This window comes from Python bivittatus, unplaced genomic scaffold (genome assembly GCF_059951505.1).
Source record: "Python bivittatus isolate LINGU-HERP-01145 unplaced genomic scaffold, Pbiv_v1 ctg000480_np1212, whole genome shotgun sequence".
Lineage (NCBI taxonomy): Eukaryota > Metazoa > Chordata > Lepidosauria > Squamata > Pythonidae > Python > Python bivittatus.
The window spans coordinates 60,126,076-60,140,306 of NW_028277075.1; the positions used below are offsets into that span (position 1 = coordinate 60,126,076).

Sequence of the window (14,231 nt, forward strand, 5' to 3'; positions counted from 1 at the left end):
TTCTGGAGAGAGGAATGCCTCTAGGTCCTATTTTGTGCATGATAGTGTTACCAGAGCTGAAATGGTTGTATAGTGGAATAGATAATCCACAAAGAGAACTGGGAAAGACTCTGTTGTGCCAAATACTATCCAGGATGTTTCTGGCTGTGCATAGATCCTATTCCTAATATCATGGGTCAGGGGATCACATTGAATACATTTGCTATATTAATAATACATTCATTCAATCACATAAGGATCCATGTGTGAACCACATCATACATGTATAAGAGAAAGGGTCAGCAAGTTTGGGTAGAAACAAAAAAGAGCATTTCACATTGAAGTGTTTGTGGTTGCTCCCCCTTGTAATATCTAGCAGAGTCATAGGGGCTGGGCCAATCATTTGCAGGGTACTTTTAAGCATATAATTAAGCCGTAGAGGAAATACGTAGAATACTAATTAAAAAAGAAGGTAGCTATCACTTTCCCTCAATTTTCTGAAGGAAGCACCACTCCTCAAAGCATAACAGTTGCATGCACAGAAAATGCTTCTGTGGGACTGCATGTAAATGAAATGGCAGCCACTTCATCTTCTTTGCCAAGTGACCTCAAAGAGCGATGCTGCAACTGAAGCACCTCTTGGAATAATCTGCCCAGCCCTAATAATAATCCTTTCACTATTGGGGTGAAAGAACTTAATGTACTGATTGGGGACACAGTCTATTGTAGCATTGCAGCAAAATTCTATGGCATAACATCACTAGAATGCCTAAAAAACTGCTTCCACATTAGGAACAAGTGGAGAACCTCTCTCATTGTTCCCTGTCAGCATGGAAGATATAACTGATAGGAGCAGAAAAGAGGACCTCTCTAGGGTTGCAGGTAGGCCTGGATCTCTTTGCTGAGGGAAGCCTGTTTCCTTTGCTGGAGGAAGTGGATTTTCTTTCTTTCTTTCTTTCTTTCTTTCTTTCTTTCTTTCTTTCTTTCTTTCTTTCTTTCTTTATTTATTTATTTATTTATTTATTTATTTGTCAGTCATATTTATATAGCCATCCATCTCACACAAGGTGACTCTGGGCGGCGTACAGCAATTAAAGATATGTTTCAGTCGGGTTTCAGCCCAGGATTTAGTACTGAGGTAACTTTGGTTGGACTTGTAAATGACCTGTGGCAGAGCTGTGATGGAGGTGGTGCATCCATCCTTGTGCTCCTTGATCTCTTAGCAGCTTTTGATATCCATGGGCTGAGGATTGGGGGGCACCGTCCTATGGTGGTTCTATTCCTTTCTTTGAGGTCAGTTCCAGGAGGTGTTGGTTGGGGGGGAGATCGCTCCCTTCTCCCATCCTTTGTGGATACCACATGTTCTACTTTCTCTTCCCTCTTTTTCAACATCTACATGAAAACACTGGGTGAGGTCATCCACCAGTTTGGGGTTTGGTGTCATCACTATGCTGATGATATCCAATTATATCTCTTGACCATGGCCTGGCCAAGTGAGGCTGATGAAGTTCTGTCACACACATGGGGAGGAACCATCTCTGACTCAGTCCTACCAAGGCTGAGTGGCTATGGGTGTTTGGACCACCCAGATCTGGGGATATTCCATCTCTGACCTTGGATGGGGTTGCACTTTCCTATTCAAGAGTGGTGCGCAATCTGGGAGTCTTTCTGGACTCACAGGTCGTAGTCACTGAGTAGGTGGCAGCTGAAGCTAGGAAGACCCTTGCATTGCTTTATCTGGTGTACCAGTTGTACCCTTTCCTAGATTGGGAGCCCTTCAAACAGTCACCCACGCCCTGATCACCTCATGGCTTGACTACCACAGTGCACTCTACATGGAGCTGCCTTTGAATACAACATGGGCAGTGATAGGTATGCCTCAATATGCCCATGTAGCACCTCTGCTTCATGAGCCGCACTGTTTGCTTCCAGGTGCAATTCAAGGTGTTGGTTGTTACCTATAACATCTTTCATGGTGTAGAGGGTTACTTGAGAGACCTCCTATCTCCCATAGTACCTGTCTGGCCAATTCAATCTGGTAAGATTGGTGCACTCTGAGTTCCTTCAGTTAAGCAATGCCATCTGTCAGGAACCCAGAAGAACCTTTTCTGTAGCAGCGCCTTCTCTCTGGAATGAGGCTCCCCTTGAGATCCAGATGGTCCCCATCTTGCTATGGTAGTGTTTCAAAGGGCCTTGAAGACCTGGCTTTTTGCTCTGGCCTTTGGTGAGGGTGAATGAAACCCCCTTTGGATTGTGTGGGTTTGTTTCTCTTTGGTTTCTGTCTGGGTTTTGTCCTCCTTTATTCTATTATTTTTGTCTCTTACTGGGGGTTTTTTTTCTTGTTTTTAATGCTTTTACTTCTGAGCCGCCCAGAGTCATTGGGAGTCATGTGGCTAAATAAATAAACAAACAAACAAACAAACAAATAAATAAATAAATATCCAGCATGATTTCTCTGATTACTTTTTTGGGCCCCATTTCATTGCCGAATGGTATAATATAAATCCAGTGGAAGGGGATTTTATAACAATCTGTTGTCTTCTTTTTCTATTTTCAAGCACTAAGGTTGCAGTGATAATACCCTCCACCAATTCTTATGCTATTTCTTTTCTTTTTTTAGATTATATGAAGGCCAATGAGTGACCAGATGCTAAGGGGGGGAGTGGTTTAATTCTAATACTTGTGTAGAAATGATTGTTTCTTTACCTTTATCTTTTACATTTTATTGATTTTATTGTAATTTCTTTGTTGGTTGTTGTGAGCCGCCCAGAATCATTGAGAGTGAGGTGGCAAGCAGGTTTAATAAATTGTATTATTTATTTGTTTGTTTGGGGAGTGGGGAGAAAAGTTGAACTGATACTCACTTCTTTTGTAGGTCTATTACTGATATAGCCCTGGTTGGGAATTCTGGGAATTACAGTCAAACAAATATGGAGGGCAGTTAGGGCTTTCTTGGACATAGAAAGAAAAAGATAGGTACGATAACAAATTGTCAGTCCTATCATAGTTTGAAGTAGATGGTGAATTGTAGGTCTGAAAAGACTAATTTCTTTCTTGTCTTTACACACACTTTGTTCTCTTTCTTCTTCTGAAGTACTCAGTGTGCACCTGGTAACCCTTAGATATACTTCAAATATTTATACCTATAATCTTGCCCTGCTTTAATTAAATTAATTTGAAGAAGTGTGATGACAGAATGAGCAAGTATCATCCAGAAGACTTTTGGTTATTAAGAAAATGAACATTAACTAACATCTGCCCTGTGGGTCACCTAAATACTCTGCAGAATCCTTTTCTGGAACCACCCATTCCATTTAATTATAGCTGCGATCTAGTTTTTCTAAATCTTGAGTTGCAGACATTCCATGCTACTGAATGATCTTGAGTGATTCACAGTATTTTAAAGCCCCATATGTCTCCATATACAGTATGAGGGTTAAAACTCTATAGAGGTATGTGCAATCATTTTGGAGTACAGGTAGTCCTTGGGTTACGATAGCAATTGGGACCGGAATTTCCGTCGCTAAGCGATGTCGTAAAGTGCAATGTCATGTGACTGCATGGCTTAGCAATGGCAATGCCATCAGTCCCCATTGCTATCGTTAAGTGAGGACTGCATGGGTTGTTAAGGGAGGACCTCACCTGACCACAACATGGGAAGAGGTGCTGAAACCACCTCCTAGGCAAGCAGTCTGGCAGGTGAGAGCTACAGGCCGGCGGGTGGGTGCTAAGGAGTACAAGATCCCCATGCCGCCTGGGGGCTTCTTGGGAGAAAAAGCAGTGGGAGCAGGAGTGACTTGCCACCTCCTGCCAGCTTCCCCATTGACTTTGCTTGTGGGAATCCAGCAGGGAAGGTTGCAAATGGCAATCATGTGATTGTGGGATGATGCAGCTGTCATAACTGTGAACCAATTGCCAAGCACCTGAATTGTGATCATGTGACCGCAGGGACACTGCAATGGCCACAGGTTTGAGGACTGGTTTTAAGTCCCCCTTGTTCAGTCCTGTTATAATTTTGAATTGAGTCACTGAGCAAGTGGTCATAATCTGAGGACTGCATGTATGTAGGCTCTCTAAAGACATTTGAAGATTTAACTATTTGAGGTAAAAAAAAAAAAACAGTCTGTGAGCACATTTGACTGAATATCAAATGATTGGAAGTAAATGTGAGTGAGAATAAATGAATAACTTAGTGAATAATTAAGCTCCTAGCAAGTAATAAGAAAATGATATGTGATGTCCCCTTGTTTGTTTAATGTGAATATGTGTGATATTTCTGCATGCGGTGATGCTGTATTCTTGGCTGTGAATGTAAATGACTTGAAGCAAGTGTTACATAGATTGTATGATACAATGAGAGGCATGGATCTGAAAATAAATGTATTAAAGAACAGATAGTATTTGACAGAAAAATGGAATGAAACATTGCAAATTACACATAAAATAGTGAAAAACCAAAGCAAGTAGATGAATGAATGTATGTACTTTGGTAGAATCTTTACTCCGGAAGGGAAAATGGATGGAGAAATTTTAAGATATGTGAACACTGGTAGGGAGGTAGTGGATAGTATGTCTATTCAGAGGAACAAATGTTTGTCAAAAGAAGAAAAAATGGCACACTGTTATATGGAAATGAGAATTGGATATGTGAAGAAAAACATAAATGTAAGATGGAAGCAGTGGGTAAAGAGTATGTATGCAATTAGAAAAGATAGGGACATGAATAAATGGCTGCTGAATGACTGTAAATTGAATAAAGAAGTGAGTGACCAGTATGAAAAAGTACACTGAAATGGTTTGGTCACATAAAGAGATTGAATGAGCAAAATATTGCAGAACAAATATATGAAGGAATACAGGTTAAGAGGAAGGGGCAGATCAAAAAATGTAGTTTGATGATGGGATTCTGAAAAAGTGAGAAGTTTGAAGAACAAAAGGCAACGTATGACATAGAGGATGGGCGTAATGGAAGCAAGGATGATTTGCAAAGATAGAAAAGTATGTGAATAGTATTAGATTTAGCTAATTTTCTTTTTTCTTTTAATTTCATGCGTCAGTTTCCTAGGCTTAGTATTTCTTACTCCTTTTCTGTACTTTGCATAATGTTGCTTATTATAAAGGAGTATAGCATGATGGTTAGGTATTCTTGTCCAATTAAAAAAAATAAAATAAAATGGGGAAGAAGAAAGTTCTGTCAGATGTTTCAATTTTCTTCCAAGTCTTCAGATATCTAGCAGTGAGAGTCCAATTTGGAATTAAATCTATGATTTCTCCTAACCCATCAATACAGAAGGTATATCTTCATTGTGTACTAGACAACCCATGACCCATTGGATCATCGTTTCAGAGATATTTCCTTACCTAAACAGAGGAACAGAATGAGCAAGGGCAAAAAAGCAGTGGGAGTGACTTGTCACTTGCTGCCAGCTTCCCATTGAATTTGCTTGTGGGAAGCTGGCAGGGAGTATCAGAAACCTTCCTTCCTTCCTTCCTTCCTTCCTTCCTTCCTTCCTTCCTTCCTTCCTTCCTTCCTTCCTTCCTTCCTTCCTTCCTTCCTTCCTTCCTTCCTTCCCTCCCTCCCTCCCTCCCTCCCTCCCTCCCACATATAATATAGGCTTGCACCATTTGCTGTCTCCTCATGACCCTCAGGAGAGCCCCTTGTGAAGCCTCCTCCTCAACTGACCTGCGGAACTGCCTGCCACTTTGCTGGGGGGAGGTGGAACAAAGGGAGCTGCAGACCATTAGGAAAACTGCACCCCTGCTTCCCATTCTAGCGTGTCCCCAAGGGCCCCCTCTCTTGAGGGAGGAAGAGGGTTCACCCATCAACTGCTGGTGCCTCCCATCCGGGCCTACCTCACCAGCAAGCATCCAAGCCGTTCCCTCGTCCTTCCCTCAACGCCCACCACCATTAAGAGGTTTCAGATTTCAGCCTCGGTTCCAAAGCAGCCAATCACTGCTTACCCGTCGGGCCTTGCCACCACCCAGGGGACAGAGGGAGATGGGAAAGAGGTCGGGGATATGCCATGACGATCACATGATCTGGCTGACCACGGTGGCACAGCAGCATAGCAGTGCTGAAGCAGCCACAAATTTCCCAAATTTCATGGGAGTCATGGGTCCCAGATTTTGGACACATTTGGTAAGTTAGCCCATTTGAGGAACCTTGGTTCATAAATTGTTGCCCTATGACGCATCATTTTGCCTAGTTGAAGATTACAGACGTGAGAGTTTTAGTAGTACATAGATATAGATACCTTTTCTTTGAAACACATTTTCATGCAAAACCATGATTATTCACATATGTAATTCAACCTGACACATACAGTACTAGAAGTCTGAAAAGTTACAGCTTTTTTATCCACATGCACTACTTTCTGAAAGGAGAGATTAACTTAATTTCATCTTGTGAGAAGGAAATCAAATTCTCCCCCCGCCCCCCCATGTCAGCAGGAAGTCAAAGCTTCCCATTTGTCTCATTCTATCATCACTTACCTTAAACAGCAATCAAAGCATATGGCTAAATTGCGGTAAGAATGGGCTCACCTAAAAAGATTAAGAGGTAACAGAAAGAATCAAGAGTCCTCCACCCTAGCCCAAAATTAAATAACTAAAGACCTGGCAGGAAGGGCCAACATTCCTTAAACCCAAAATATGGAATCATAAAAAGATTTCTTCTGGAAGAGATCTACGTTCCAATTAGTACCAATAGAGGTGAATAGTGTAGCTCAGGGTTGAACTGTGGAGTCCTTGGGGTTCTCTGAGCTTGGTTCTTGTGAAGAAGCACTGAAGATGTTACCTAGCCAGGTAATGAAACGTTTGCAAGAAAAGAACCAAGCTCAGAGAACCCCAAGGACTCCACAATTAGACAGCATCAGATAAGGCAAACACAGGAAACCGCAGCTCAGCGGGTTGCCTGACCTTAGAACGCTCCCTAGTCAATTGCTCCCCAGTCATTTCACCTGCGAGCGCTCTCTCCCGGAATCCCGGCTAATTACCTTTTCTAAGAAATCCTAGAGGGCGGGTTTCCCTTCGTACCTTTTAAAGATCTTCCTTATAAAAGGGGATTCCTGGGAAGCCCCGATGGGGCGTCCCCAACAGCTGATCGTCTTGTGTATCTGGCTCTCTGAAATGAAGTTCTCTCTCTCCTTCAAGCAACCGCCTGCGTATTTATTCCCGGCTCGGAGACGAACCTCGTAAGTTTGCATTCTAACAATCTGATTTTCCTCCTTGTTGCCTGGAGGCGGCCCACTTACTCCCTCAGATAACTAGCTTAGCAGCTACTTCCAAAAATGAAGCCCTCCAGACTTTTTCTCCTTTTTCTTTTTCTCCTGTTTCCTGCTCCCCCCCCCCCCCCCCCCGTTCTTGCTTTTCTTTTTGCATCATTTCCCCAGATCAGCTAGCCACTGCGGGTATGCTGCAAAATTCATGTGGAGTGGAGAGACATTTTATTTCTGGATACTTTTAAGCAGTGAGATCTGACCTCTTGCTGTTTGCCTCTATCTTTGCAGCTTCTGCCTACACTGATATTCTGAGCATTAGTGAAGAGGAAGACAGGCTGAAGGCTCTGAATGAGTATCTCAGCACCCGTAGTTATATCCAGGGCTTCACATTTTCACATGCAGATGTGGAAGCCTTCAGGCAGTTTTCGGGCCCGCCTGTGGACCAGCATTTCCATGTTGTTCGTTGGTTCAGGCACATAGAAGCAATCTATGATGGCAGCTGTGAAAAACGTATCTCCTGTAAACTCCAGACAAGTAAGTAACAGTAGGGAGTTAATGACTTACTGTTTGCTTATCACTTTGTTTAAAGCATCTGTCAAGGATTATTTGGTCACTTTGATTGTTTGAGTTCCTGCATTCAGTAGCGAGAGGCAGCTGCAGCATGATAACCCACCCAGATGTGTAGAAATTACCTATCTATCTATGTGTCTGTCTATCTGTGTGTCTGTCTATCTATCTATCTGATCATCATCTATCTTCTCCCAGACCCCATTCTTCCTTAGCCAGAGTTTGCCTGATTAGCTTTTGGCTGGATGTGGCCATGTGCTGCATCCTCCTCACTTCCTTAGTCATCACCTGACACAAAGAAAGGCAGTGATTAAAGTCAGGTGGTTTTCCATGACTTGCTTCCTCTTCTTTTTATAAGAAGAGAAAGCACTTTGGGCCTGCTAATATATGACAAAGTCATAGCTCTTTACTCTTAGAAGGAAGAAGATAGGGAGGAGAAGCAGCAGGAAGACCCATGTTATGTGCTGATGTCCATCCTTGGGATTGCTAAACTAACCATTACTGTTGTGTTCAGTAGAAGGTTCCAGCTATAGCAGATTTAGGGCCTTCAGATAGAGCTGGGATGGAGATACATGCACACATGCTTGCATTTACAAAGAGAGAGAGGGAAAAAGAATTTAAAAGGACAAAAAAACAAACAAGAAAACACAAAAGCGTATTACATTACAGTTTTAAAAAATATTGATTAGATTCATATCCTGCTTTCATTCAGTGCTCCTTCTTCCTATTTTCCCCAAAACATCAATCTTATGAGGTAGATACACACACACACACCACTGAGACCATTTTTAAACACAGCACTAAAGCCTGACCACACAAAATAATGTTGATTAGTGTTTCTATTAGTAGAGAACCAGTTCATAAACAGAAAGTAAACACATAATGATAATCCAAGATTGTTAATCTGGGGTTCCACTGTGTTTCCATGTTGAAGAAAAGTACTGTAATTATTTTGTTGCACCCAGCACCCCCTCCCCCAATTGGAAGGTATAATTCCTGATATATTAATTCTTCCAAACTGTTGATATATTAAATATAAATTAATTATAGTGTATATTCACTTCTTCAAATTGTATTGATGTTTGTAAAACAATAGCCAAAATGGGGCTATAGTGGGACAAACACGTATTATATGAATAAGTGTCTTTAATACAGAAAATGCAACAGAACTATTGCTAAAAATAGAGCCAAGCCCTGCCATGGTGTCAAAGGTTTATATAATACTGTTCTAATTATGCTTGTAATATGTTTTCTTTTAACTTGGTCACTTGCATTCCATAGAGAAAGTAAAGTCAAAATATATCCCTAGTGAGAATCAAGATAGTTAATACTCATTTCATATGACAACTGTAATTTAGAAAATGTAAAATAAATAATGTTGAACTTTAGCAGGAAAATTACAATATGTCACAGCTACTGTGGGTATACTGAGTAGAAAAGGCTGGACCAAAGCTTCCACCAACTTTACTATATGATTTATGAATATTATACATCATATAGTATTGTCATTCCCAGGGGTATTTGTTAAAAGAATAAATCAATTAAAATGTAATCCCAGATAATAGAGGTAGAATTGTAAAAATGTAGCAGTCAGCAGGTCCAAAAGTACATCTCAAAACTCAGGGGACTTAAAAAGGTTCTAGTTTGGCCCTGTAAGAATAACAAAAGTAGATGCCAAGCAGACCTCTCAGAAGAGAGTATCTCTCAACCTGGGTACCATATTGAAAAAGCCCTCTCCAGAAGCTACATCATATGGTGGAGGCTCTTGCAGGAGGACCTCTACTGAAGCAATTAATTGACAGGTAGGTACAGTCTGTCCTTCAGGTGCCCAGGTTCTGAGCTGTGTAGAGGGTCAAATGTCAAAACTAGCAGTTTAGATTCAGTAACTGACATGGCACAGGTGTAAGACAGTCCAGATGCACGTTCCTGTCCTACAAGCTACATTCTGTACTTTCTGTAGTTTGTAGTTATATTGTTTGAGAATACAACTATATTAGTAATCTAGATCAGTGTTTCTCAACCTTGGCAACTTTAAGATGTGTGGACCAACTCCCAGAATTCCCCAGCCAGCATGCCGGCTGGGGAATTTTGGGAGTTGAAGTCCACACACCTTAAAGTTGCATGGTTGAGAAATACTGATCTAGATGTATGTATCTGTCCCTGTGGGTTTTCAAGGTTGTCCTTTGGTCCCCTACTGCAGTTATTTATTTTCCTCCAAGGCCAGATGAGCTCATACCACAACTGCTTTCTAGATATAATACATTGTCCTAAAAACTGGACTTGTGCAAACATGGCAGATTTGATCAGAGCCTGCAACAGAGCCTGCAACAGTTACTGATGCTTTGTTTTTGTTTTTTTTTAAGTGGTGAGATGTGTTAATTTAGAGTGATTTATTATCAAGTAGTATCATTGTAGAACTCAAAATTTTCTCTTTTTTACCAACCTTTGTTACAAATAGCAGGTGAATTCTTGTTTAAAGTGTGATGTGAGCCCCATTATGTCCACTGACTTTAGCTTTTGCATTTAGGGTCTTGCCTGATCAGACTTCCCTTTATAGATACTGCCAAAATTGTTTCATTATAATATAATCCAAAATGGATTCTTCGGGCTCTTCACATTGTTCTCAGAGCTTATGTGAACAAGAAAGGAAAGAGTTTGGGTTATATTATGTCAGAGATTTTCCTCAGGACAGATGTGCAAGAATTTTATTAGATGTCTGTAATCTGTGTTTCTGTTTCTCCCATGAAGCTGCAGGCCAATGCCTAGTTATAACTGCCTTAGAATATACTTACTCAAGTAAATATTCCACATTTGATTAAAAAATGTCCAGTTTTAGAATGCCAGCACTACATTCTGAGGACAGCAGAGGGCAAGCTGGCATGACTATAAAACATTGATATTTCTGCCAATTGTGTTGATCAAGAATTTGTACTTCATCAATGTGTGTATCCTTGATCTAGGCATCCTGAAACATTTTCAACAGTGTGATTTTTTTTTCTTTATCCAGCCTGGATGTATATAGGAGAAGACAGATATTTCAAAACAAAGAAATTGATACAGAAGTTCATTAAATCAGAAATATTTGTTAAATATTTGTTCTCTGTAGTTGGGATCTAAGTAACCATGTGACCACCTTGGCATGGCAAAGGAGACCTTTGGCTTGTTTTTCCAGGTGCAACCATCTATGCCATCTATTGATGCACTTTGGGATAAGGAATTTTTAAAGTAATTTGATATAGGATGGAGAGGTATTGCTTAAAGAAGTACAGAAAACAAAACAAACCCCACCTCAGGACATTCTTAACTCCTTGACTGCACCTAAAGTTACTATTTTAGATTCTGGTTTGCATTGCCTTGTTCCTATCTGCCTCTCTTTATACCCGTGTGCTTTATTGGTGGCATTCACTTTTTGTCTCTAAGACTAGAAATTATATTAGGGAAGGGGTCCCTAATATCCAGAGCATACTTCACATGCTGAAGAGTAACGTTAGGAACAATTTAAGCTTGTAACTATGGAGGGCCATGGTCATTACCAGCAATATTGTGCTAGATGAACCAATGATCTGATTCAACATTTGGGGTGTGTGAATCACCCAAATCCAATTCAAATGTGCTGTATGATTTCAGGAGTCAATTTGATTTGCACTTATGATGTGCTAAAGTCCATAAAACCTTCAAATTGATTCAGAGTTAGTAGTTTCAGTTCAATACATTGACTTCAGTATTGTCACAGAATCTTCAAACTAGAGCTTTGCACAGCCCTATTGAAAACAAAGCACTTTCCTAAGAGTGCAAATTTGTGTTAGGTATTTTTTTTTTTAATTTAAGGGGAAATTAACATTCTTATAAATAGAATGAAATAGGAAACAGTCTTTTCCCACATCAGTTCAGGTATTCACTAGTTAAATTTTTGGAGACAGAAAAACTTTATCATAATCTCATGAACATCACCAGTGAGTGATGTTTTGCCATGCAGCTTCAAATGGAGCTTCCTATGTGATTGCTTATAGTGTGAGGGGGGAGAAAAAGGAAATCTGAAGTATGGGAAAGAAAAGCGGAAACAAATAAGCATTCACCAAGCCCATCTAGGTCACTGTGTGCTTCAGGATATGCAAGAGGTTGACAGATGAGATCGGCAGATACAAATTTTTGTTTTAATGAGATCACAAAGATTGAGGAGAACATATGGAGCAGCATCCTATTCTTGGTCTTCTACAGATATGCCCTCTAGATAAGAGGGAGTTTGTGTTTCCCACTGGCCTGTTTCTACTTCCTAACTGAGGACCACGTGGCACTTTGTGAATCATAGATTTTAGGGTACCAATGCACTTTTTCATATTTTCCTGTTGAAGTAACCTTCTCTGGATCACTCCTTAAGGGCTTTTCAGCACTTGCCTTCCTGTTCTGTTTACTGTTTACTGAAGTTGATGATATATTTTAGCCTCTATTTTTCTCCTAGATATTTTTTTCTTCATTTCTCAGCTGTTAAAATTGCAAGTGGGTTAAAGTAAAAAAAAAAAAAAAAAAGCAGGGGAGGGGAGTAGGAAAGTAAGACCAGTCAACCATTAATTCTGAAAGGGAATGTAGGAATTGCTTATTTAATATAAATAACATGGAATGTATTGTTTATATCTGATATCGATCTTAAGATCTATTTCATGTATTGGTAGACACAGTGCAGGAATTTATACCGGTGTAGTTTTATTTTGTTTTTTAGGCGGTAGTATTTAAAGCATTGTGACCAGGATTTCTAGATTTGCCTCTCATGCCTTCAACTCTTTAAGCGGGTCTCTGGTATTGATTACTGTATTTCAACATGATTTAAATTCGAGTGAGGTTTCATATAATTTATAGGCAAGGGATTATTACGTTAAGCTTTATTGCTTTAGTAATAATTTTGCTTTATTTAGTTTTTGGATCCTAATAAGATATTAATATTTGTTCCTGTCCAAAATCCAATTCTGAATTATTGGAGGTGGGGGGTTCCCCTGAAATTGGCCTTTGAAACTGTTTCATACCAATGTAATGTGATTACTGGGGGAGGCTCAGTTTCATGTCCAGCCTCATCCTTGAAAGCGAGATAATTTTGGGTCTTTGTGGTGAAAACATTGGCAGAGACAGTGGGATATAATTCTTTTTATTTTATTTATTTCATTTTTTCTTTAATCTTAAAGAAAGATTGTGTGTAAATCTTAAAGGAAAATGTTTGTAAATCACACATTTCTGATAACCATTCCTTGACATCTAGAATAATGTCACTTTTCCAATTTCTTAATATAATTCTTTTTGCACCCCCCCATGCTTGATACAACCCTAATTCCTGATAAACAGTTAAATTCCAAAGCTTTGGTATATAATTCAACATTACACTAACATTTTTAACATTTAAAGATTTTCCCATAAATCTGTTTATATCCATTAATACACTTTCCCCCAAAATACTAAATGATCATATGACCATGTCATATGGGTTGGTGAGCCCTCAAATTTTGTATACCTCCAGCATAGAAAATCTGATGTCCATCTTTTCAAATACATTCTTTGGGGAGTCCAATACATCTCATATACAGTATTTAATCTTAATCTCAGTTCTGTAGATACCATTTTAACATTTTTAAGAACAGGAATCCATTGATGTGGTTTTATCAGAAATTCCTATTCTTTAGTCCATGTTTGAAATATCCCAGAAATATCCACTTTAAAAATATTAGCTTTTGTTAGGCTTTAATTCTGCTGTTATAGGTTTTAGTTCTGTCATGGATTCCATCAAATAAGAAAACAACTCAGATGTCTTTGAGGCAGCCAAAGCATCTGGTCCATATTGATCTGTTAGAACATCCTTAAGCTGAAGACACCTCCACTGTTGTGAAATGGGAAGACCAAATCCTTAAAATAGTCATTACATAGTACAATGGTACCTCGGGTTACGAATTTAATCCGTTCCGTGACTCTGGTCGCAACCTGATTTGTTCGCAACCCGAAGCAAATTTTCCCATAAGGTTCAATGTAATTACCGTTAATCCGTTCCGGTGTCCGCGGACCACGCATCAAGGGCGGAAAAACGCCCGCGGACCACGCGGCAGGGTGGGAAAATGGCCGCGGACCACGTGGCACGGGCGGAAAAATGGCCGCAGACCACGTGGCACGGGCGGAAAAATGGCTGCGGACCACGTGGCACGGGCGGAAAATGGCCGCGGACCACGTGGCATGGGCGGAAAAATGGCCACGGACCACGTGGCACGGGCGGAAAATGGCCGTGGACCACGTGTCACGGCGGAAAATGGCCGCAGATCCGGTTCGTACCCCGAGGCGGAGTTCGCAAACCGAGGTAAATTTTTGCGGCCGGAGCTGGTCGCAACCCGAAAAGTTCGAAAGCAGAGGCGTTCGTAACCCGAGGCACCACTGTAGTTGATTTAAAGTCATGATCCCAACTTCCGCCCAACAGAATGATTTACCACCAATTTT

At 40.4% G+C, this 14,231-nt stretch overlaps 1 protein-coding gene across 3 annotated transcripts in view; it reads left to right on the plus strand.

Annotated features, from left to right (window-relative positions):
* Window positions 1–14,231, plus strand: part of CARS1 (cysteinyl-tRNA synthetase 1) — a 44,927-nt gene that overhangs the window by 2,466 nt on the left and 28,230 nt on the right. For 2 of the 3 annotated variants that reach the window (XR_015797112.1, XM_007429583.4), the window contains exon 2: window positions 7,488–7,733. The exons of the other annotated variant lie outside the window; for it this stretch is intronic. Coding sequence is in view for 1 of the 2 variants with exons in the window: in XM_007429583.4 (XP_007429645.1) it covers window positions 7,488–7,733 (246 nt within the window). In the remaining variant the exon portion in view is untranslated. The remainder of the gene's footprint in view (window positions 1–7,487; window positions 7,734–14,231) is intronic. 3 annotated transcript variants of the gene reach the window in all.